This window comes from Triturus cristatus, chromosome 3_1 (assembly GCF_964204655.1).
Source record: "Triturus cristatus chromosome 3_1, aTriCri1.1, whole genome shotgun sequence".
Lineage (NCBI taxonomy): Eukaryota > Metazoa > Chordata > Amphibia > Caudata > Salamandridae > Triturus > Triturus cristatus.
This window is the reverse complement of record NC_140583.1, coordinates 51132675-51156911: the sequence shown is the minus strand read 5'-3', so window position 1 is coordinate 51156911 and position 24237 is coordinate 51132675. Positions and strand designations below refer to the sequence as shown.

General features: G+C 53.6%; 1 protein-coding gene across 2 annotated transcripts in view; it reads right to left on the bottom strand.

Moving 5' to 3' along the window:
- Nucleotides 1–23491, bottom strand: part of SYT13 (synaptotagmin 13) — a 237112-nt gene extending 213621 nt beyond the window's left edge. Inside the window, exon 1 of one of the 2 annotated variants that reach the window (XM_085643436.1) lies at nucleotides 22863–23491. In XM_085643436.1, the coding sequence (XP_085499562.1) occupies nucleotides 22863–23042 (180 nt within the window). In that variant the 5' untranslated portion in view covers nucleotides 23043–23491. The remainder of the gene's footprint in view (nucleotides 1–22862) is intronic. The other variant, XM_085643435.1, reaches the window with a different exon arrangement.
- Nucleotides 23492–24237: the final 746 nt, after the last annotated feature.

Sequence of the window (24237 nt, the reverse complement as noted above, 5' to 3'; positions counted from 1 at the left end):
CACCATCGAGAAACCCGCGTCTCTGTTTATTTGTGCACCGAGACAGGAAGGAACTCAGGGGTCTTCGGGTGTTGTTTCCCTGACACCTCTGGACTCTTAAAAGTCCAGAACCTCAAGATGGAATGCTGGATTTTGGCTAACAGAAAAGAAAGTTCCATGAATTATTTTCTGTAATATTTAATATAAATCTAAAGGTGGCAAGTTGTTGGATTTATCATAACTATCAGTTGGATTCTTTGAAAGACATTTCTAGCTCGCTACTGTCAATATTTATACTTAAAACAATTGTTCCCATCTTATCCTATGGAGCTAGTTTTGTACAATGAGGAAAACGGAATTGCCAGTTTTTCCTCACCAGGGCTTATACAACATCTTTTATAATGTCCCTTCTTATAGTTAAAAGGCACCCTACCTCTGGGGCACCTAGGAAGACCTTGGGGATAAATTATATGTAAAAATAGGCCAATTTGAGACTTTGGAAGTACCTTTAGTTCCATAGACTAATTTACATATAACTTACCTTTAAAGCCATCTTGCAAGGCTGGCTTTTAAAATGACAGTAGTGCACACTTAAATGCATTGAATCTACTGGGCCTTTAAACCTACAAGCCCTACCATATAATAGAGACTTACAGGTAGGTTGTCAGGACCAATTGAAATTATACCTTATTGACATATACTTTTAATCAGAGCACAGGCCCTAAGTCTGGTTAGCAGATCCTGGGGCACAATCAGAGTCAGAAAAGTGGCATCTAGTAGTCAAAATGAGGCAAAAAATGGTAGGACACTGTAAAAAGCCCTGGTTCCTCACATAACTGTCGATCGGGACCTAAGACTGCAAGAAAGGAGAGAGGATTGATTCTCGAGGACCTCAGATACAGCTGCCTGAATCGCAGCCTCTATATCATCAGCCCGAGGCGGCTGGCCTAGCATTACTCTCCAGAGGTGTGCAAACTCGGGGTGGTAAGACTACAGTTGGAATGGAATACGGAATAGTACTCGACAGCTGGAGAGGTGTGATCCTACACCCACTACCCACGCTTAGCCCGCCTAGTTAGAGAGTAGCTCAGTCCATCCCTTGCTTGGCGGAGCTAATGGGTTATGATTACTACTAAGGCTAGTGCAGTTTACCAGTAGTCAAGGAGGATTGACTCTCCAGCTGCTTAACATGAAGTTTTCCTCTAATATTCATCAATATTAGTTATGGGCCATCAGTAAGGGAGTTTGGACAGAAAAATAATCTAATTAGGATAGAGAGCCCCATAAGGAAGGAGGCCATTGGCATCTGCAGCTCTGTGCTAATGCAAGCCCTAGGGTCGGGGAAAGGCGTGGATTCGTGAATGCAGTGGTGGCAACATCATTTGCATAATGGGTTTAGATATTGAACTATTGGTTCACTAGCGAGCTACCTACTTGGGCAGTAAAATGAAAGGGTGGGGAGGTATATATTTCACAGAGGTGGGTTTACGTCTAAGAGGTGTGAGCTAGTCTGGGCTGGTAAACCCCAAAAGAAGGAAGTCAGAGGAGGATAAAAGGCGTGCCTCAGTGATCGCCTCAATGGAGCCAAGAACGAGACTCCATGGCCATTTTAGCAACATAGAAGGACTCCAAAAGGTATTATGAACTAGGTCTGAAAAATGCCATCTGCAAGACAGATCAATAATCACTGAAAGTAATTACAGCTCCTATCAGAACTGGGCCTTCACCGGTCCAACAAGCTTTGTAAGCTGGAATGAGAGTAAGAGAAGTGCTCAATATTGTCGATTGTGTCGACAGCGAGTAGAGTCAATCGCGAGTGGCAGTTTCCATGTCCTGGTCTAAGATCGCGATCAGCATACGTGAAATCTGATTACAGAGCACCAGAGTGCACTCTTTCATCCATCTGCCACCTTTCAATGGCAGACCTACACTGATATCTTTTTTTTAAGATCTTCTACTTCTTTTGAATAAGTAATGTCATTTTATTTGAAGTGTATTTTTAGGTCTGACTTGGCGGTGCATCTGTCCCAGAACCTCCCATGTGTTGCACAGAAAAAGAGCTTTCAGAAGTACTTCTGAGGAAGGGTCCTTGGCTCCACCCACATGCTAATTACTATCAGTGCTGCATTTGATTGGTCAGACGTTCTCTGCTACCACTGACGACTGCTAGTATTGCACTTTTTGCATTCTGGAAAACATCATGCCCAGTACAGCAGGACTGTGTTGGTTATAGTGGCAAGCCATTGATCAAGGTGGTAGGCCTGAGATGTTTATTACGAACAGTCATGACAAAGTCACTAGGCCTGGTGCATTCCTTGTGAAAAGCAGATGTTAAAGTGAGCAGGCATTTAAGGATGGATTACTATTACTTTGCATTAAACCTACAGATATGTATTTTGTTACTTGGAACCTTACCGACGATCTAAGTGGGCATGAGTTTTAGTGTTGATTAACCCCTCTGCTAGAAGATTCACACTGTGATAACCCTTGTCAGGCCTCTTGAGAAGAGATAGCATTCTGCTTTGACAATTTTTTTTAATATTTAAAGTTTTAGAGCTGTATGTTTGCTGGCTACCTTACAGGAAAGTGCATGTTCAATACGGTAGGCCCGAGTTGGTTATGGTGACAAACTAGCAATAAAGGTCGTAGGGCGACATTCATCAAAGTAATTGAAATTCCTAAATTGCGATTTGAAAGGAATCGCAATTTAGGAATCGCAATTCCTTATGCAGGTAGCAATCGCAAAAAAAAATTGCGATTCCTACATATTCCTTAATTGCGACTCGCAAATTGTGAATCGCAATTAATGAATAGCTTCCCATTCATTCCTATGGGCCTAGAGGCACTTTTGTGCATTTTTCAAAGTTTTCACAAATTACCATCAACTTTGAATTGATGGTAATTTGAGATTCCTATTCGCGAAATCGCATTTTTTTTTTCATCATGCATTGCATTAAGGGAATTGCAATTTGCGATTCCCAAAATGCATTTACAATTTTATTAATTGCTAATTTTGCCATTACTTAAATTGCGATTTTGCTTTTGGTTTGATGCATCCCAAATGAAAAAATACTGATCGCAAAGGGGCAGATTCTGTGAATCTGCCCCTGTGCGATCGGTATTTAGAATGATGCATGTGCCCCACAGACCCTTATTGATTCACTGGGAAAAGCTATCTCAGATGCCATAGGTCCAATCTGTCATTTACCATGCCCATAAACCGAGTCTGTATGTGTGTTTTGTTGTGATTAAGTAAGTGGGTGGATGTAAGAATAAGTCAGAGGGGGGCTGAATGCATGCATGAATGCAAGGATCAGTGACAGAGTGCCGACACGATGACTCATTGAGTGTCTAAACCCATTAATGGCTGACGAGGCACTTTCATTAATAAGCCAGACCTATATGCGGTCTCGATGCGTGGCTATGATTATATCTGCTTGCTTTATTGTAACTCAAACAAATTATTAAATAAAGAAGACAGAGCAGCTTAGTGGGTTGAGGATGCACCGGTACAGCCTGCAGATCACACATTCAAATTCTGACAGAATTGAGGGAGCTGTTCATCCTTCTCAGGGTGATAAAATAAGTGCCATCAAGCTGAGTAACTATAACAACTTTTACTAAGCACCAAGAGGAGGTTTAGTTTCTGGAGTGCGCTCTGCATGATTAATGTCACGCACCGCTGTAGTTGTAACAGATCCCAGAGGGTCTCCGGTGGGGTGGTGGTCACTAGAGGGAGACAGAAGGGAATTGAGTCCATCCTGCTGGCACACATCCCCCTGTAACCACGCCCGCCTTGAAGGCCAGTCTGCACAGCTCTGGTTGTGAGGCACAACAGTGTGCAGCAGCAGCAGCAGCTTCTCTCAGCTGGTCTCACATAAGGTTGTGCAGGGATCTGGCACAGACTACTAATTGCTCCCACAACACTCCTGCGCTGCTTGAGAGCTGAAGAACAGCTGCACAAATGCGAGGAGAGAATGCGCAACAATCCTGCCTCTCCCGCCTCCTGACCCCATTTTGTCTTCTATGGCAGCTCTAAGCGCACTCGTTCACTGCACATTTTTATTTTGACTCCGCCGGTCACAACCGTGCCATTGGGTTAACTAGGGATGTTACATTTAGTGTCTGAGGTGCATTGTCTGTGCTGTGTGTGGGTCTCACTACACAAAGAACAGGGACTGTACCGGTCAGAACAGGGGTGCACTGGTAAATTGCATGAAATGTCCCGCCCACAGGGAGCTGCACGCGGTCCTGGAGGCCACGCCTGAGGTGCATTGGTAGAATGCATGAAGGTCCCGCCAGTAGAAGCTGCACGTGGTCCTGGAGGCCAAGACTGAGGCGCATTGGTAGAATGCATGAAGGTCCCGCCCACTGGGAACTGCACGCGATCCTAGAGGCCACGCCTGAGGTGCATTGGTAAATTGCATGAAGGTCCCGCCCTCAGGGAGCTGCACGCGGTCCTGGAGGCCACGCCAGAGGTACATTGGTAGAATGCATGAAGGTCCCGCCACTAGAATCTGCATGTGGTCCTGGAGGCCAAGACTGAGGCGCATTGGTAGAATGCATGAAGGTCCCGCCACTGGGAGCTGCACGTGGTCCTGGAGGCCAAGACTGAGGCGCATTGGTAGAATGCATGAAGGTCCCACCACTGGGAGCTGCACTCCTCCTGGAGGCCAAGACTTAGGTACATTGGTAGAATGCATGAAGGTCCCGCCACTGGGAGCTGCATTCGGTCCTGGAGGCCAAGACTGAGGCGCATTGGTAGAATGCATGAAGGTTCCGTCTACTGGGAGCTGCATGCAGTCCTGGAGGCCACGCCTGAGGTGCATTGGTAGAATGCATGAAGGACCCACCACTGGGAGCTGCACGCGGTCCTGGAGGCCAAGACGGAGGCGCATTGGTAGAATGCATGAAGGTCCCACCACTGGGAGCTGCACGGGGTCCTGGTGGCCGAGACTGAGGCGCATTGGGAGAATGCATAAAGGTCCCGCCACAGGCAGCTGCCCGCGGTCCTGGAGGCCGAGACTGAGGTGCATTGGTAAAATGCATGAAGGACCCACCAGTGGGAGCTACACGCGGTGCTGGAGGCCGAGACTGAGGCGCATTGGGAGAATGTATGAAGGTCCCACCACTGGTAGCTGCACGTGGTCCTGGTGGCCAAGACGGAGGCGCATTGGTAGAATGCATGAAGGTCCCGCCACTGGGAGCTGTACGCGGTCCTGGAGGCCGAGACTGAGGTGCATTGGGAGAATGCATGAAGGTCCCGCCACTGGTAGCTGCACGCGGACCTGGAGGCCGAGACTGAGATGCATTGGTAGAATGCATGAAGGACCCACAACTGGGAGCTGCACGTGGTCTTGGAGGCCAAGACTGAGGCGCATTGGTAGAATGCATGAAGGTCCGCCACTGGGAGCTGTACACGGTCCTGGAGGCCAAGACTGAGGTGCATTGGTAGAATGCATGAAGGTCCCACCACTGGGAGCTGCACGCGGTCCTGGAGGCCAAGACTGAGGTGCATTGGTAGAATGCATGAAGGCCCCGCCCACTGGGAGCTGCATGCAGTCCTGGAGGCCACCCCTGAGGTGCATTGGTAGAATGCATGAAGGACCCACAACTGGGAGCTGCACGTGGTCTTGGAGGCCAAGACTGAGGCGCATTGGTAGAATGCATGAAGGTCCGCCACTGGGAGCTGCACACGGTCCTGGAGGCCAAGACTGAGGTGCATTGGTAGAATGCATGAAGGTCCGCCACTGGGAGCTGCACACGGTCCTGGAGGCCAAGACTGAGGTGCATTGGTAGAATGCATGAAGGTCCCACCACTGGGAGCTGCACGCGGTCCTGGAGGCCAAGACTGAGGTGCATTGGTAGAATGCATGAAGGCCCCGCCCACTGGGAGCTGCATGCAGTCCTGGAGGCCACCCCTGAGGTGCATTGGTAGAATGCATGAATGACCCACCACTGGGAGCTGCACACGGTCCTGGAGGCCAAGACTGAGGCGTATTGGTAGAATGCATGAAGGACCCACCACTGGGAGCTGCACGTGGTCCTGGAGGCCGAGACTGAGGCATATTAGGAGAATGCATGAAGGTCCCGCCACTGGCAGCTGCATGCGGTTCTGGAGGCCGAGACTGAGGTGCATTGGTAGAATGCATGAAGGACCCACCACTGGGAGCTGCACGTGGTCCTGGAGGCCATGCCTGAGGTGCATTGGGAGAATGCATGAAGGTCCCACCACTGGGAGCTGCACGCGGTCCTGGAGGCTGAGACTGAGGTGCATTGGTAGAATGCATAAAGGTCCTGCCACTGGGAGCTGCACGCGGTCCTGGAGGCCAAGACTGAGGTGCATTGGGAGAATGAATGAAAGACCTACCACTGGGATTTCAGGAGATACTGGATGTCTGGACTGAGGCGCATTAGCAGGGAGTATGTGGGCCTCAGTGCTGCAATAACCAGAATGCCCCTGGTCGAGTCTAAGGTGCTCTTCTGTCATAAAAATACTAAATCAAATTGTTTGTTGCATGAATAACAAAAACCACTATAGTTTAAACGCTTAATTGTTGAATTAAAAGGCACATTTATTATGACACACATAGAAGACAATTGAGTGCAACAAGCTCCTAGAAATATGTTTCCACTTCAATATTGCGAAACATAATCCGGTCATAGGAGTGATTCTCTTCCCCCACTGTGATAATCACAAACTAACCTGGTACACTCCCAATGACAGAGACAGAGACCAGGATAATGATAAGCAGCACCCGGAGGCGCTCACCGCGAGGCGCGAGCGCGAGGAAGGCAGCGGGCGCAGCAGGGATCACCATTTAGTGTCAGTTCTTATTAAAAAAAAAGAACGCAAAACATCAGGATGCCAGAACGCCCAAGAAGGCATTTGTCTTACAAATCAAAAACATGTTTCAACTCCTGGTAGAAATGGGAGAACAGCCAGAGGCGGCTGCAGGCGCAGTCAACAAGAACTGGGAACAGGTCTCTTCAATATACAGGGCAAGCTATCGAAGATACGAGGACAGCAAGAGAAACTCATGGGGGCCAGATCTGAGAGGTACAAGCAACAGTACATAGAAGCAAACAGAGCAGTCAAGAGAATGACAAGACCAGACATGTGGGCGTATGTGGATAGCATTGCCAGCCACACAGAAGAGGCCTCCATAGAAGAGAACAGGGGAAGATCTTAAAGATCAAGAGGACAGTCTGCGATAAATCTTTTGCAACACTCCATACAACACCCCTCTAAAGGATAGGCAGGGCAGACTCATCACAACAGAGAAACGACAGGAAGCACGCTAGGCTGAGCACTTCAGAGATGTTTGGAATAGACCAGTACCAAGAAGCAAAGCGGACCTCCATGAAACCGAGATTGACTTGGATGTGATCATCCCACCACAAATAGAAGAAAGGGTCTCTGCCATCTCAGCTCTCTCGAACGGAAATGCTCCTGGCCAAGATAACTTGAAGGCAGAAATGTTCAAGGCAGCCTGTGAAACATCAGCCAAGGTCCTCCAACCACTGTTTATATCGATTTTAGAGGGAAAGAAAATACCAGATGACTGGAACAAAGGCATCAAAATCAATATTACAAAGAAGGGAACTTTAATTAACAGTGAAGAATCCCCTTCTGCCAATCCCGAGGAAATTCTTGGCGAAAATCATTATACAGTGCATCTCTGATACCATGGACGGGCAGTTGAGGAAAGAACGTGCTGGGTTCCGCAAAGACAGAAGCTGTGTTGATCAGATCTTTACTCCACACAACATCCCAGAGCAATGCATGCAGTGGCATAGATAGCTCTACATCAACTTTATTGATTTTGAGAAAGCCTTTGACTGTATCCACTGTGACGTGCTATGCTGTATACTGACAGCCTATTGCATACTGCGGCAAAAACTTCTCCTCATCAGGAATTTCTATGACAATTTTACCTGCAAGGTGGGAGACAATGAGTACAGCTTCAAAGTCAAGACCTGTGTGAGAGGGATGTGTGATGTCAGCGTTGCTTTTCAACCTTGTCATCAGCTCGGTAAAGCAACGCACAACAGAAAACCAAGCCAGAGGCATCAGATAGACCTTTCTCTACACTTGAGGACATTGGCAATGCGGAGGCCCCAGCCCTGCTCTCTCAAACCCACCAAAATATGCAAGAAAGGACGCCTCACCTCAAAACCTATGCGCAGCAAGTGTGCCTGAGAATGAATGGAAAGAGATCAGGTGCACTGCCACTCAACAATCAACCTACCCAACCCTTCACCGGTCTAGGCGGATGAAGAGGACCCAGCCAGGAAGAGCTCGCCGAGCTGCGCAGTACTATCAGGCTGGATGGCGAGGCAGGCAGTGACATCGATGGCCTATTGAACAAGGCCAGGAATGTCTTTAGGATGCTAAACAGTATGCAAAGGTCATATCAGCATAGCACCAGCACCCAGCTTAGGCTTCACCAATGCTGTGTTCTGTTCACGCTCTTGTATGGATCAGAAAGCTGGCGGATGACAGAAAGCGACATCTCTAAACTATCAGCCTCTCACATTGATAACCTGAGAAGAATCTTACTCATTTTCTGGCCGTGAACCATCTCCAACCATGAACTGCTCACCAGATGCAAGCAGGAGAGCATGGACACCATCACTATGAGAAAAAGATGGAAATGTATAGGACATACCATCAGAGGAGAACAAGAGTCCATCACAAGAACAGCTCTGCACTGGATTCTAGAAGGCACATGTCTGAGAAGCAGGCCAAAGAACACCTGTAGACGAACTATGGAAACAGAACCGAAGACCCTGAACCACAGCTGGGCACCGTATAGAAATACATAAACTTGCAGCATTTAGAGACCGAGTGATAGTCTCATTGTTGGTGTTGTCGGTCAAGAAATGGGTAAGGAAAGAGATGCACTGGTACAACAGCATCAGTTCTAGACCACCAGGCATAGCTGCTAAGATGGAGTGAAGTACACAGGTGGAGCCGTGTTTGGGTCCCAGTAATGGAATAGCATGTCATTGTACTAGTATTTATTGAGGTGCATTGGCAGACCTAGAATGACAGCAGGTTAAAATGGTCATGAGTGATGTGTGGACCTCTTCCTCTGAGGCTGCAGGACCCAGCGGTCCGCACCCGTGGAGCACTGGTGGGTTGCGTGAGTTGTTGACAGTGAAGACTGAGATGCATTAGTAGAATGCGTGTGGATGTTATTGATGATGCCCACACAACACAATGTTTGGCAATGCTTGAGACGCAACGTGAATCTCTAACGAATGATGGGTACATGGACATGTGAGGCAGACACTCTCCAGTTGGACACCTCTCCTACCTGTCTAGACTCCATTTGGTCCCTTTACTATCAACCTTGGCTCATGTGTATGTATTTTGTAGTTCATGAGCAGCATTGTCCTTATGTCAAGAGCTTGTCACATCCCAAGAGTCCCATCTACTTTGGCTCCCCCCATCCGGCTATCACATAGTGTCCCAGGTCTGCTGAATCTGTGGGGTAGGGATCATTGCACCACTACTGTCCTGCTGTGCTTCTTTTGTCAAGGAAGGGAAGTTGTCCTTTTGTTGTGACTCAATAGGTACCTCTTTTGAGAATGAAGGGAAACTTGCATAGTTGTTGCAACACAATGTGTACCTGTTTTATGAAAGAGAGACACTTGCCCTGCTACTGTCCTGTGAGTGACAGAAGCCTGCACCTCTGTTACCCTACACCACTTGTTCTGACAGCAAGCACTCATGCGCGTAGCTATCAATAGCGCAGGGGGTGCAGTGGCACCAGAACTCACTGTACGAGGGTCCTATTGCATCCCAATTATGGCAGTCTTTCCTACCCAGGCGGGGAAGGGGCATTGAACACATTTTCATTGCTTGCCCCAGGCTCCATGGCACTCTTGCTAGGACACTGGTCGTACTGATTTCTGTAAACTTGATTTCCAACCATGCACTGCCTCCCCCTGCAGGCCCTCTGCTGCTCCCTCCCTTTGACCCTGCACTGCTCGCCACCCACTTGGCCATGTGTGCTACCCCTTTAGAACCTTCACTGCTCCCTCCCTTATGCCTATGGAGCACAGACACACACAGGGTGAGTACTCGAGATTTTTTGGGTGTGAAAATAAATTATAATTCTATTTATATAGCGTTTACCCCTGAAGAGGAGTCTCGGTGCATTTTGGGGACTAGCACGCTACTCCAGAACCCAAAAAGGATTAGTGGTGAATAACTATAGGGAAATATTAATTAATTTGAGCAGTGGACACCTGGGTCTGTAAGTTGGATTGAAAAGGAAAATCGGAGGGATAGAAGAGGGAAGAGTCTATAAAGTGTTTATTGGGAAATCATAGTATTAAGAGGAGGTTTGGGATGAGTAGAAGGGAGATTGAGAAGAGGGGAATCTCAAGAAGGGATTAGGGAGACAATAGTAGAAAAGTGAGGTCTCGGATGAGTCAAAAGAGGGATACATGGGGGAAGAATTTAGAAAGGCTTGTTTGGGATATCTGAGAACTAAAATGGTTTCAGCTGAGCCAAGGAGGGATAGAGGAGGGAGGAGTCTAGACAGGGTTATTTTGGAGATGTGCTTTGGGATGAGCCAGAGAGTGGAGGTAGAGGATATATTGAGAAAGGCTTCACCTACATACTAACACAGATACAGCAGAACAGCAGCAGGGCAAGGTTCACTGTACGACTGCCAAGGGCTGCTGCTTCTGCTGAGCCTCACTCAAACTTGCAAACATCTTTTGATCAGACAGAAAAGAAACATTGGCAGTGCTTCTTGGAACAGAACTGGGCTATTCTTAGGCCTCCTCGGTGGACTCTGCAGGAGGCGGAGCCAGGTGAAAAGGGTGGAGTCTCATCCCTGCTACTGATGCTGAGGCAGGGAATGAGGGCAGTTCAGTCACAGCAGGCATGATCTAAAAGAGAACTTTGGGTGTGTTGAAGTGTCTGCCCTGCAATGGGAAACTCTGGCTGTTAGATTGAGGTACATTTACTGAGCATCTATATGCTGGGCCCAGTCCTGCAGAAGAGCCCCCTGCTGACAGCTGGGGCCTGTTGCCCACCGGCAGGTCTGACTGTGGATCTCACTGCTCCATGCATCCGGGGTGCTGTAGGAAAGGACTGAGGTGCCTGAGCAGCTCCATGCATCCGGGGTGCTGTAGGGAAGGACTGAGGTGCCTGGGCAGCTCCATGCATCCGGGTGCAGTAGGGAACGACTGAGGTGCCTGGGTGGCTCCATGCGTCCCGGGTGCTGTAGGGAAGGACTGAGGTGCCTGGGCACCTCCATCCATCCGGGGTGCTGTAGGGAAGGACTGAGATGCCTGGGCGACTCCATGCGTCTGGGGTGCTGTAGGGAAGGACTGATGTGCCTGAGCAGCTCCATGCATCCGGGGAGGTGTAGGGAAGGACTGAGGTGCCTGGGGAGCTCCATGTGTCTGAGGTGCTGTAGGGAAAGGCTGAGGTGCCTGGGTGGCTCCATGCGTCCGGGGAGCTGTAGGGAAGGACTGAGGTGCCTGGGCGGCTCCATGCGTCTGTGGTGCTGTAGGGGAGGACTGAGGTGCCTGGGCAGCTCCATGCGTCCGGGGAGCGGTAGAGAAGGACTGAGGTGCCTGGGCAGCTCTATGCATCCGGGGTGCTGTAGCGTAGGACTGAGGAGCCTGGGCAGCCCCATGCGTCCAGGGTGCTGTAGGGAAGGACCGAGGTGCCTGGGGGGCTCCATGCGTCTGGGGTGCTGTAGCGAAGGACTGAGGTGCCTGGGCAGTGCCATGCGTTTGGGGTGCTGTAGGGAAGGACTGAGGTGCCTGGGCCGCTCCATGCGTCCGGTGTGCTGTACGGAAGGACTGAGGTGCCTGGGCAGCTCTATGCGTCCGTGGTGCTGTAGGGAAGGACTAGGGTGCCTGGGCGGCTCCATGCGTCCGGGGTGATGTAGTGAAGGACTGAGGTGCTTGGGCAACACCATGCGTCAGGGGTGCTGTAGGGAAGGACTGAGGTGCCTGGGTGGCTCCATGCATCTGGGGTGCTGTAGGGAAGGACTGAGGTGCCTGGGCATCTCCATGTGTCCGGGGTGCTGTAGTGAAGGACTGAGGTGCCCGGGCAGCTCCATGCGTCCGGGTGCTGTAGGGAAGGCCTGAGGTGCCTGGGCAGCTCTATGCGTCTGGGGTGCTGTAGGGAAGAACTGAGGTGCCTGAGCAGCTCCATACGTCAGGGGTGCTGTAGGGAAGAACTGAGGTGCCTGAGCCGCTCCATACGTCCGGGGTGCTGTAGCGAAGAACTGAGGTGCCAGGGCAGCACCATCCGTCCGGGTTGCTGTAGGGAAGGACTGAGGTGGTTGGGCAGCACCATGCGTCAGGGGTGCTGTAGGGAAGGACTGAGGTGCCTGGGCGGCTCCATGCATCTGTGGTGCTGTAGAGAAGGACTGAGGTGCCCTGGTGGCTCCCTGCGTCTGGGGAGCTGAAGGGAAGGACTGAGATGCCTGGGCGGCTCCATGTGTCCAGGGTGCTGTAGCGAAGGACTGAGGTGCTTGGGCGGTTCCATGCATCCAGGGTGTTGTAGGGAAGGACTAAGGTGCCTGGGCGGCTCCATGCATCCGGGGTGCTGTAGGGAAGGACTGAGGTGCCTGGGCAGCTCCATGTGTTCGGGGTGCTGTAGGGAAGGACTGAGGTGCCTGGGCAGCTCCATGCATCCGGGGTGCTGTAGGGAAGGACTGAGGTGCCCGGGCAGCTCCATGCATCCGGGGAGGTGTAGGGAAGGACTGAGGTGCCTGGGTGGCTCCCTGCGTCCGGGGTGCTGTAGGGAAGGACTGAGGTGCCTGGGCAGCTCCATGCGTCCGGTGTGCTGTAGGGAAGGACTGAGGTGCCTGGGCAGCTCCATGCGTCCGGGGTGCTGTAGGGAAGGACTGAGGTGCCTAGGCAGCTCCATGTGTTCGGGGTACTGTAGGGAAGAACTGAGGTGCCTGAGCAGCTCCATACGTCCGGGATGCTGTAGGGAAGGACTGAGGTGTCTGGGTGGCTCCATGCGTCTCGGGTGCTGTAGTGAAGGACTGAGGTGCCGGGGGAGCTCCATGCGTTCAGGGTGCTGTAGGGAAGGATTTAGGTACTTCAGCAGAGCTGTGTGCAGGGCGCAGGTACTGTAGGGAAGGACTGAGGTGCCTGAGCAGCTACATACGTCAGGGGTGCTGTAGGGAAGAACTGAGGTGCCTGAGCCGCTCCATACGTCCGGGGTGCTGTAGCGAAGAACTGAGGTGCCAGGCCAGCACCATCCGTCCGGGGTGCTGTAGGGAAGGACTGAGGTGCTTGGGCAGCACCATGCGTCAGGGGTGCTGTAGGGAAGGACTGAGGTGCCTGGGCGGCTCCATGCATCTGTGGTGCTGTAGAGAAGGACTGAGGTGCCCTGGTGGCTGCCTGCGTCTGGGGAGCTGAAGGGAAGGACTGAGATGCCCGGGCGGCTCCATGCGTCCAGGGTGCTGTAGCGAAGGACTGAGGTGCTTGGGCGGCTCCATGCATCCGGGGTGTTGTAGGGAAGGACTAAGGTGCCTGGGCGGCTCCATGCATCCGGGGTGCTGTAGGGAAGGACTGATGTGCCTGAGCAGCTCCATGTGTTCGGGGTGCTGTAGGGAAGGACTGAGGTGCCTGGGCAGCTCCATGCATCCGGGTGCTGTAGGGAAGGACTGAGGTGCCTGGGCAGCTCCATGCTTCCGGTGTGCTGTAGGGAAGGACTGAGGTGCCCGGGCAGCTCCATGCGTCCGGGGTGCTGTAGGGAAGGACTGAGGTGCCCGGGCAGCTCCATGCATCCGGGGAGGTGTAGGGAAGGACTGAGGTGCCTGGGTGGCTCCCTGCGTCCGGGGTGCTGTAGGGAAGGACTGAGGTGCCTGGGCAGCTCCATGCGTCCGGTGTGCTGTAGGGAAGGACTGAGGTGCCTGGGCAGCTCCATGCGTCCGGGGTGCTGTAGGGAAGGACTGAGGTGCCTAGGCAGCTCCATGTGTTCGGGGTACTGTAGGGAAGAACTGAGGTGCCTGAGCAGCTCCATACGTCCGGGATGCTGTAGGGAAGGACTGAGGTGCCTGGGTGGCTCCATGCGACCCGGGTGTTGTAGCGAAGGACTGAGGTGCCGGGGGAGCTCCATGCGTTCAGGGTGCTGTAGGGAAGGATTTAGGTGCTTCAGCAGAGCTGTGTGCAGGGCGCAGGTGCTGTAGGGAAGGACTGAGGTGCCTCAGCAGCTCCATACGTCAGGGGTGCTGTAGGGAAGAACTGAGGTGCCTGAGCCGCTCCATACGTCCGGGGTGCTGTAGCGAAGAACTGAGGTGCCAGGGCAGCACCATCCGTCCGGGGTGCTGTAGGGAAGGACTGAGGTGCTTGGGCAGCACCATGCGTCAGGGGTGCTGTAGGGAAGGACTGAGGAGCCTAGGCGGCTCCATGCATCTGTGGTGCTGTAGAGAAGGACTGAGGTGCCCTGGTGGCTCCCTGCGTCTGGGGAGCTGAAGGGAAGGACTGAGATGCCTGGGCGGCTCCATGCGTCCAGGGTGCTGTAGCGAAGGACTGAGGTGCTTGGGCGGCTCCATGCATCCGGGGTGTTGTAGGGAAGGACTAAGGTGCCTGGGCGGCTCCATGCATCCGGGGTGCTGTAGGGAAGGACTGAGGTGCCTGGGCAGCTCCATGTGTTCGGGGTGCTGTAGGGAAGGACTGAGGTGCCTGGGCAGCTCCATGCATCCAGGTGCTGTAGGTTAGGACTGAGGTGCCTGGGCACCTCCATCCATCCGGGGTGCTGTAGGGAAGGACTGAGATGCCTGGGCGGCTCCATGCGTCCGGGGGGCTGTAGTGAAGGACTGACGTGCCCGGGCAGCTCCATGCATCCGGGGAGGTGTAGGGAAGGACTGGGGTGCCTGGGTGGCTCCCTGCGTCCGGGGTGCTGTAGGGAAGGACTGAGGTGCCTGGGCAGCTCCATGCGTCCGGTGTGCTGTAGGGAAGGACTGAGGTGCCTGGGCAGCTCCATGCGTCCGGGGTTCTGTAGGGAAGGACTGAGGTGCCTAGGCAGCTCCATGTGTTCGGGGTGCTGTAGGGAAGAACTGAGGTGCCTGAGCAGCTCCATACGTCCGGGATGCTGTTGGAGAAGGACTGAGGTGCCTGGGTGGCTCCATGCGTTCCGGGTGCTGTAGCGAAGGACTGAGGTGCCGGGGGAGCTCCATGCGTTCAGGGTGCTGTACGGAAGGATTTAGGTGCTTCAGCAGAGCTGTGTGCAGGGCGCAGGTGCTGTAGGGGAGGACTGAGGTGCATCAGCAGAGCTGTGTGCAGGGCGCAGGTGCTGTGGGGAAGGACTGAGGTGCATCAGCAGAGCTGTGTGCAGGGCGCAGGTGATGTGGGGAAGGGCTGAGGTGTATCAGCAGAGCTGTGTGCAGGGCGCAGGTGCTATGGGGAAGGGCTGAGGTGCATCAGCAGAGCTGTGTGCAGGGCGCAGGTGCTGTGGGGAAGGGCTGAGGTGCATCAGCAGAGCTGTGTGCAGGGCGCAGGTGCTGTGGGGAAGGACCGAGGTGCATCAGCAGAGCTGTGTGCAGGGCGCATGTGCTGTAGGGAAGGACTGAGGTGCTTCAGCAGAGCTGAGTGCAGGGCGCAGGTGCTGTAGGGAAGGACTGAGGTGCATCAGCAGAGCTGTGTGCAGGGCGCAGGTGCTGAAGGGTGTTCAGTGATGTGAGGCTGGCGATGCTGCAGCACTGGATTGGGTTTGTGGAGTGTATGTGAGTGACTGCTATTCTAACCCACAGTTGAAGATCTGCATTGGGGTGCATCGAGAGAGCTGTGGGAGGGTCTGCGATAGCACAGGAGGCAGCCAGTCTGGCCTGAGGCTCGCTGTCAGAGCTGTGGTCTCTGGCTCCCAACGCTGCAATGATGGCAGTGCAGAGGTCAGGATGGGGGTGCACTGGCAGAGCTGTGGTTTCAACGCTGCGAATGATGGCAGTGCTGAGGTCAGGGTGGAGGTGCACTGGCAGCGCTGTGGTTTCAACGCTGCGAATGATGGCAGTGCTGAGGTCAGAGCAGAAGTGCACTGGCAGAGCTGTGGTTTCAATGCTGCGAATGATGGCAGTGCTGAGGTCAGAGCGGTAGTGCACTGGCAGAGCTGTGGTTTCAACGCTGCGAATGATGACAGTGCTGAGGTCAGAGCGGAGGTGCACTGGCAGAGCTGTGGTTTCAACACTGCGAATGATGGCAGTGCTGAGGTCAGGGTGGAGGTGCACTGACAGAGCTGTGGCTTCAACGCTGCAAATGATGAAAGTGCTGAGGTCAGGGTGGAGGTGCACTGACAGAGCTGTGGCTTCAACGCTGCAAATGATGGCAGTGCTGAGGGCAGGGTGGAGGTGCACTGGCAGCACTGTGGTTTCAACGCTGCAAATGATGGCAGTGCTGAAGATCAGGGTGGAGGTGCACTGGCAGAGCTGTGGTTTCAATGCTGCGAACGGTGGCAGTGCTGAAGATCAGGGCGGAGGTACACTGGCAGAGCTATGGTTTCAACGCTGCGAATGGTGGCAGGGCTGAGGTCATGGTGGAGGTGCACAGGCAGAGCTGAGGTTTCAACGCTGCGAATAATGGCAGTGCTGAGGTCAGAGCAGAGGTGCACTGACAGAGCTGTGGTTTCAACGCTGCGAATGATGGCAGTGCTGAGGTCAGGATGGGGGTGCACTGGCAGAGCTGTGGTTTCAACGCTGCGAATGATGGCAGTGCTGAGGGCAGGGTGGAAGTGCACTGGCAGAGCTGTGGTTTAAACGCTGCGAATGATGGCAGTGCAGAGGTCAGGGCGGAGGTGCACTGGCAGAGCTGTGGTTTCAACGCTGCGAATGATGGCAGTGCTGAGGTCAGAGCGGAGGTGCACTGGCAGAGCTGTCGTTTCAACGCTGCGAATGATGGCAGTGCTGAGGTCAGGGTGGAGGTGCACTGGCAGCGCTGTGGTTTCAACGCTGTGAATGATGGCAGTGCTGAGGTCAGAGCAGAGGTGCACTGGTAGAGCTGTGGTTTCAACGCTGCGAATGATGGCAGTGCTGTGGTCAGGGCGGAGGTGCACTGGCAGTGCTGTGGTTTTAACGCTGCGAATGATGGCAGTGCTGACAGTCCGGGTAAAGTTGGACTGGCAGAGCTGTGGTTTCAACGCTGCGAATGGTGGCAGTGCTGAAGATCAGGGTGGAGGTGCACTGGCAGAGATGTGGTTTCAACGCTGCGAATGATGGCAGTGCTGAGGTCAGAGCAGAGGTGCACTGGCAGAGCTGTGGTTTCAACGCTGCAAATGATGGCAGTGCCGAGGGCAGGGTGGAGGTGCACTGGCAGAGCTGAGGTTTCAACGCTGCGAATGATGAAAGTGCTGAGGTCAGGGCGGAGGTGCACTGACAGAGCTGTGGTTTCAACGCTGCGAATGATGGCAGTGCTGAGGGCAGGGTGGAGGTGCAATGGCAGCGCTTTTGTTTCAACGCTGCGAATGATGGCAGTGCTGAGGTCAGAGCAGAGGTGCACTGGCAGAGCTGTGGTTTCAACGCTGCGAATGATGGCAGTGCTGAGGTCAGAGCAGAGGTGCACTGGCAATGCTGTGGTTTCAACGCTGTGAATGATGGCAGTGCTGAGGGCAGGGTGGAGGTGCACTGGCAGAGCTGTGGTTTCAACGCTGAGAATGGTGGCAGTGCTGAAGATCAGGGTGGAGGTGCACTGGCAGAGCTGTGGTTTCAACGCTGTGAATGATGGTAGTGCTGAGGTCAGGGCGGAGGAGCACTGGCAGAGCTGTGGTTTCAACGCTGCTAATGGTGGCATTGCTGAGGTCAAGTTGGAGGTACACTGGCAGCGCTGTGGTTTTAAGTCTGCGAATGATGGCAGTGCTGAAGATCAGCGTGGAGGTGCACTGGCAGAGCTGTGGTTTCAACGCTGCGAACGGTGGCAGTGCTGAGGTCATGGCAGAGGTGCACTGGCAGAGCTGTGGTTTCAACGGTGCGAATGATGGCAGTGCTGAGGTCAGAGCACAGGTGCACTGGCAGAGCTGTGGTTTCAACGCTGCGAATTATGGCAGTTCTGAGGTCAGGGCGGAGGTACACTGGCAGAGCTGTGGTTTCAACTCTGCGAATGGTGGCAGTGCTGAGGTCATGGTGGAGGTGCACTGGCAGAGCTGTGGTTTCAGCGCTGCGAATGATGGTAGTGCTGAGGTCAGAGCAGAGGTGCACTGGCAGAGCTGTGGTTTCAACGCTGCGAATGATGGCAGTGCTGAGGTCATGGTGGAGGTGCACTGGCAGAGCTGTGGTTTCAACGCTGCGAATGATGGCAGTTCTGAGGTCATGGTGGAGGTACACTGGCAGAGCTGTGGTTTCAACGCTGCGAATGATGGCAGTGCTGAGGTCATGGTGGAGGTACACTGGCAGAGCTGTGGTTTCAACTCTGCGAATGGTGGCAGTGCTGAGGTCATGGTGGAGGTGCACTGGCAGAGCTGTGGTTTCAACGCTGCGAATGATGGCAGTGCTGAGGTCAGAGCAGAGGTGCACTGGCAGAGCTGTGGTTTCAACGCTGCGAATGGTGGCAGTGCTGAGGTCATGGTGGAGGTGCACTGGCAGAGCCCTGGTTTCAACGCTGCGAATGATGGCAGTTCTGAGGTAATGTTGGAGGTACACTGGCAGAGCTGTGGTTTCAACGCTGCAAATGATTGCAGTGCTGAGGTCAGAGCAGAGGTGCACTGGCAGAGCTGTGGTTTCAACGCTGCGAATGGTGGCAGTGCTGAGGTCAGAGCAGAGGTGCACTGGCAGAGCTGTGGTTTCAACGCTGCGAATGATGGCAGTTCTGATGTCATGGTGGAGGTACACTGGCAGAGCTGTGGTTTCAACTCTGCGAATGGTGGCAGTGCTGAGGTCATGGTGGAGGTGCACTGGCAGAGCTGTGGTTTCAACGCTGCGAATGGTGGCAGTGCTGAGGTCAAGTTGGAGGTGCACTGGCAGCGCTGTGGTTTCAACACTGCGAATGATGGCAGTGCTGAGGGCAGGGTGGAGGTGCACTGGCAGCACTGTGGTTTCAACGCTGTGAATGGTGGCAGTGCTGAGGTCATGGTGGAGGTGCACTGGCAGAGCTGTGGTTTCAACGCTGCGAATGATGGCAGTGCTGAGGTCAGAGCAGAGGTGCACTGGCAGAGCTGTGGTTTCAACGCTGCGAATGGTGGCAGTGCTGAGGTCAGAGCAGAGGTGCACTGGCAGAGCTGTGGTTTCAACGCTGCGAATGATGGCAGTGCTGAGGTCATGGTGGAGGTACACTGGCAGAGCTGTGGTTTCAACGCTGCGAATGATGGCAGTGCTGAGGTCATGGTGGAGGTGCACTGGCAGAGCTGTGGTTTCAACGCTGCGAATGATGGCAGTGCTGAGGTCAGAGCAGAGGTGCACTGGCAGAGCTGTGGTTTCAACGCTGCGAATGATGGCAGTGCTGAGGTCATGGTGGAGGTGCACTGGCAGAGCTGTGGTTTCAACGCTGCAAATGATGGCAGTGCTGAGGTCAGAGCAGAGGTGCACTGGCAGAGCTGTGGTTTCAACGCTGCGAATGGTGGCAGTGCTGAGGTCATGGTGGAGGTGCACTGGCAGAGCTGTGGTTTCAACGCTGTGAATGGTGGCAGTGCTGAGGTCAAGTTGGAGGTACACTGGCAGCGTTGGGGTTTTAAGTCTGCGAATGATGGCAGTGCTGAGGTCATGGTGGAGGTACACTGGCAGAGCTGTGGTTTCAACTCTGCGAATGGTGGCAGTGCTGAGGTCATGGTGGAGGTGCACTGGCAGAGCTGTGGTTTCAACTCTGCGAATGGTGGCAGTGCTGAGGTCAGAGCAGAGGTGCACTGGCAGAGCTGTGGTTTCAACGCTGGGAATGGTGGCAGTGCTGAGGTCAAGTTGGAGGTACACTGGCAGAGTTGGGGTTTAAAGTCTGCGAATGATGGCAGTGCTGAAGATCAGGGTGGAGGTGCACTGGCAGAGCTGTCACAGCTGTGGTTTCAAGAATGGTGGCAGTGCTGAGGAGGTCAGGGCGGAGGTGCACTGACAGAGCTGTGGTTTTAAGTCTGCGAATGATGGCCGTGCTGACAGTCCGGGTAAAGGTGAACTGGCACAGCTGTGGTTTCAACGCTGCGAGTGATGGCAGTGCTGAAGATCAGGGTGGAGGTGCACTGGCAGCGCTGTGGTTTCAACGCTGCAAATGATGGCAGTTCTGAGGTACACTAGCAGAGCTGTGGTCTCTGGCTCCCAACGCTGCAAATGATGGCAGTGCTGGGTCCCGGGTGGAGGTGCACTGACAGAGCTGTGGTTTCAACGCTGAGATGATGGCAGTGCTGGGGTCCGGGTGGAGGTGCACTGGCAGAGCTGTGGTTTCAACGCTGAGATGATGGCAGTGCTGGGGTCCAGGTGGAGGTGCACTGGCAGAGCTGTAGTTTCAACGCTGCGAATGATGGCAGTGCTGTGTTCCGGGTGGAGCTGGACTGGCAGAGCTGTGGTTTCAACGCTGAGACGATGGCAGTGCTGGGTTCCGGGTGGAGGTGCACTGGCAGAGCTGTGGTTTCAACGCTGAGATGATGGCAGTGCTGGGTTCCGGGTGGAGGTGCACTGGCAGAGCTGTGGTTTTAACGCTGAGATGATGGCAGTGCTGGGGTCCAGGTGGAGGTGCACTGGCAGAGCTGTGGTTTCAACGCTGCAATGATGAAAGTGCAGAGGTCATTGGGATGAGAGGGGGTGGGGTGCACTGGCAGAGCTGTGGTTTCAACGCTGCGAATGATGGTAGTGCTGAGGTCAGGGCGGAGGTGCATTGGCAGAGCTGTGGTTTCAACGCTGCGAATGATGGCAGTGCTGAGGTCAGGGTGGAGGTGCAGTGGCAGAGCTGTGGTTTCAACCCTGCGAATAATAGTAGTGCTGAAGGTCAGGGTGGAGGTGCACTGACAGAGCTGTGGTTTCAACACTGCGAATGATGCCAGTGCTAAAGATCAGAGTGGAGGTGCACTGGCAGCGCTGTGGTTTCAAGAATGATGGCACTGCTGAGGTCAGGGTGGAGATGCACTGGCAGACCTGTGGTTTAAACGCTGCGAGTGATGGCAGTGCAGGGGTCCGGGTGGAGGTGCACTGGCAGAGCTGTGGTTTCAACGCTGCGAATCATGGCAGTTCTGAGGTCAGAGCAGAGGTGCACTGGCAGAGCTGTGGTTTCAACGCTGCGAATGATGGCAGTGCTGAGGTCATGGTGGAGGTGCACTGGCAGCGCTGTGGTTTAAACGCTGCGAGTGATGGCAGTGCAGGGGTCAGGGTGGAGGTGCACTGGCAGAGCTGTGGTTTCAACGCTGCGAGTGGTGGCAGTGCTGAGGTCATGGTGGAGGTGCACTGGCAGAGCTGTGGTTTCAACGCTGAGATGATGGCACTGCTGGGGTCCGGGTGGAGGTGCACTGGCACAGCTGTGGATTCAACGCTGAGATGATGGCAGTGCTGGGTTCCGGGTGGAGGTGCACTGGCAGAGCTGTGGTTTCAACACTGAGATGATGGCACTGCTGGGGTCCGGGTGGAGGTGCACTGGCAGAGCTGTGGTTTCAACACTGAGATGATGGCAGTGCTGGGGTCCGGGTGGAGGTGCACTGGCAGAGCTGTGGTTTCATCGCTGCGAATGATGGCAGTTCTGAGGTACACTGGCAGAGCTGTGGTTTCTTGCTCCCAACGCTGCAAATGATGGCAGTGCTGGGGTCCGGGTGGAGGTGCACTGGCAGAGCTGTTGTTGAGTCTCAACACTAGCATCACGCAGGTGCCACAGGTCAGGACGATGTCCACTGGGTGGCTCTGTGGCCAGCACAACGTCTGACCAACCTCCTCCATCTCAGTGGCGGCAGCTTATTTTGTTGGTCTTGATTGTGGGTGGGGGATGGGGGCACTCACAAAACTTTAAACTCAGTAAATGTTGTAGCTGCTCCCTTCTCTGGAGGCCCTGAGTCCCTGACGGTAGCCCTTAGAATGTCATTTAGAGACAGATGTCTGACACCCTTTTCGGGAACCCCTCCATCCCTGAAGGTAGTCCCTACAATCCCATTAACAAAGAGATGTCTGACATCTTTCTGGGGAGCCCCTCCGTCCCTAAAGGTAGTCCCTACAATCGCATTTACAGACAGATGTCTGACAGATGTCTGGAACCCATCTCGGGAACGCCTCCACACCTGAAGGTAGTTCAGACAGATGTCTGAGACCCTTCTTGGGGGCCCTCGATCCCTAGTCCTTAGCATATCATTTACAGACAGATGTATGACAGATGTCTGACACCCTTTTTGGGAGTCCCTCCATCCCTGAAGGTGGTCCTTAGAATACCATTGACAGACAAGTGTCTGACAGTTATCCGACACCCTTCTCTTGAGCCCCTCCACCCCTGAAGGTAGTTCTTAGAATCCCATTTACAGACAGATGTCTGACACCTTTTTCAGGAATCCCTCCATCCCTGAAGGTGGTCCTTAGAATCCCACTTACAGACAGATGTCTCACATCCTTCTCGAAAGCCCCTCCGTCCCTAAAACCAGTCATTAGAGTACCATTTACATACAGGTGTCTGACAGATGTCTGTGACACTCTTCTCAGGACCACGTCCATCCCTGAAGGTGGTCCTTAGAATCCCATTACCAGACAGGTGTCGGACAGATGTCTGACACCCTTCTCTGGAGCTTCTCTGTCCGTTAAGGCAGCCCTTAGAATACCATTTGCAGGCGGATGTCTGACAGATGTCTGGCCCCCTTCTCAGGACCCCTTCCATCCCTGAAGGTGCCCCTTAGAATCCCATTGACATACAGGTGTCTGACATATGTCGGCCACCCATCTCGGGAGCCCCTCCATCCCTGAAAGTATGAAAATATTGCCCACCCATCCCCCCAGAACCCTCAGGGGCATGTGTGGTCTTACCTGCTGGCTCGACTGCAGCACACTGGCCCTGGTGCTCTCTGGCGCCTCCTCCTGGCCAGAGTCCGAAAGCCCCTTCCTCGTCCGCATGCACTTACACACGAAGAGAATGCCACAGAGGGCGATGAGGGCGGTGGCGGTGCCCAGGGTGGCACCCAGGGCGATGACTGGCAGCGGGAGCATCTTGGACCGGGCACCTGCTGGTCTGAGAGAAGAGCCTCGGGTCTCACATCCCCTGGCTAGGGTAGGGGGCGCTGCCAGGGACCTGTGGATGGGTCATGCCAGGCTGGGCGCGCGGCTTCTGGGGGCAGCTCTGCGCGCGCTGAGTGGGGGCAGCGATGGGTATCTGTGCGCCGAGGAGCGCTCATTGACGGAGGAGCTCAGCTCTCGAGGGAAGGAGGCCGAGCAGCTCTTGACGTCAGAGCTCGGTGCTGCTCGGAGGATGGCTGTAGATTCACAGGGCTCCTCGCCCTCCTCTCCCACCTGGGCGGATGGCTGCCGGCTGCGCCCTCTCTTCTGAAGCAGGCACGGGGACATGGTTCAACAGCTGAAAGAACTTCCAGCCAGCGCCTGGAGGCGGGCAGCTCCCCTCAACACACCCATCTACACTGCTCTCTCTACCCACCCCTCGGTTTTTAATCCATCTATTCATCCACCTGCGCAGCGAATCAGTTCACAATCTACACACTGCTCTATCCATTCATTCATCCATTCACTCTAACCACGCATCTGTTTCTCATCCATCCATCTACCCACCCAGGTTTTAAGTGGGGTTAAACAAGGCGGGGTCTCTGAAAGTGGGGCAGGCCTCTCTACTGAAGGGCGTGGTGTACAGAGGTGGACTGCATTTCTGTGTTTCCACTCGACTGGTCCTTTGGTTCCTTTCTGAGCCTTCTGTTATTGTTTACAGATATATGACACAACAGGAGGCCGACACCTAAAACCCGTCAGGGCTATTGGCTTTATCCGCAGGTGCTAGTGTTTAAGACAAATGACGAACAACAACGGTTTTGTTGTTAACAATAATATTGCAGATGTTTCAATAATGAACTTGTGAGACTGAATTAAACATTAAACATTTCTGAGGTCTTGGAAGGGGCAGTGGTCTCCAGAGCGTCTCAGTCACTCCTCCTATATTCACTCTATTTTAGACACTTGCATCCTTTTTCTCCCCACATCTCGCCCATCTGCATATTTTATCCCATGTCTCTTTATCTCTTCTTCACCCTCTTTTCACTCACCTCATTTACTTCCCACCCTCAAACACACAATGCACCTACTCAGCAGTAAGCACTGCATCTTCTATACCTTTGTCTTGTCAATATTTTGACAACTGTGTACCTGCTTCATGAACATATTCACAAAATAACGATTGAAA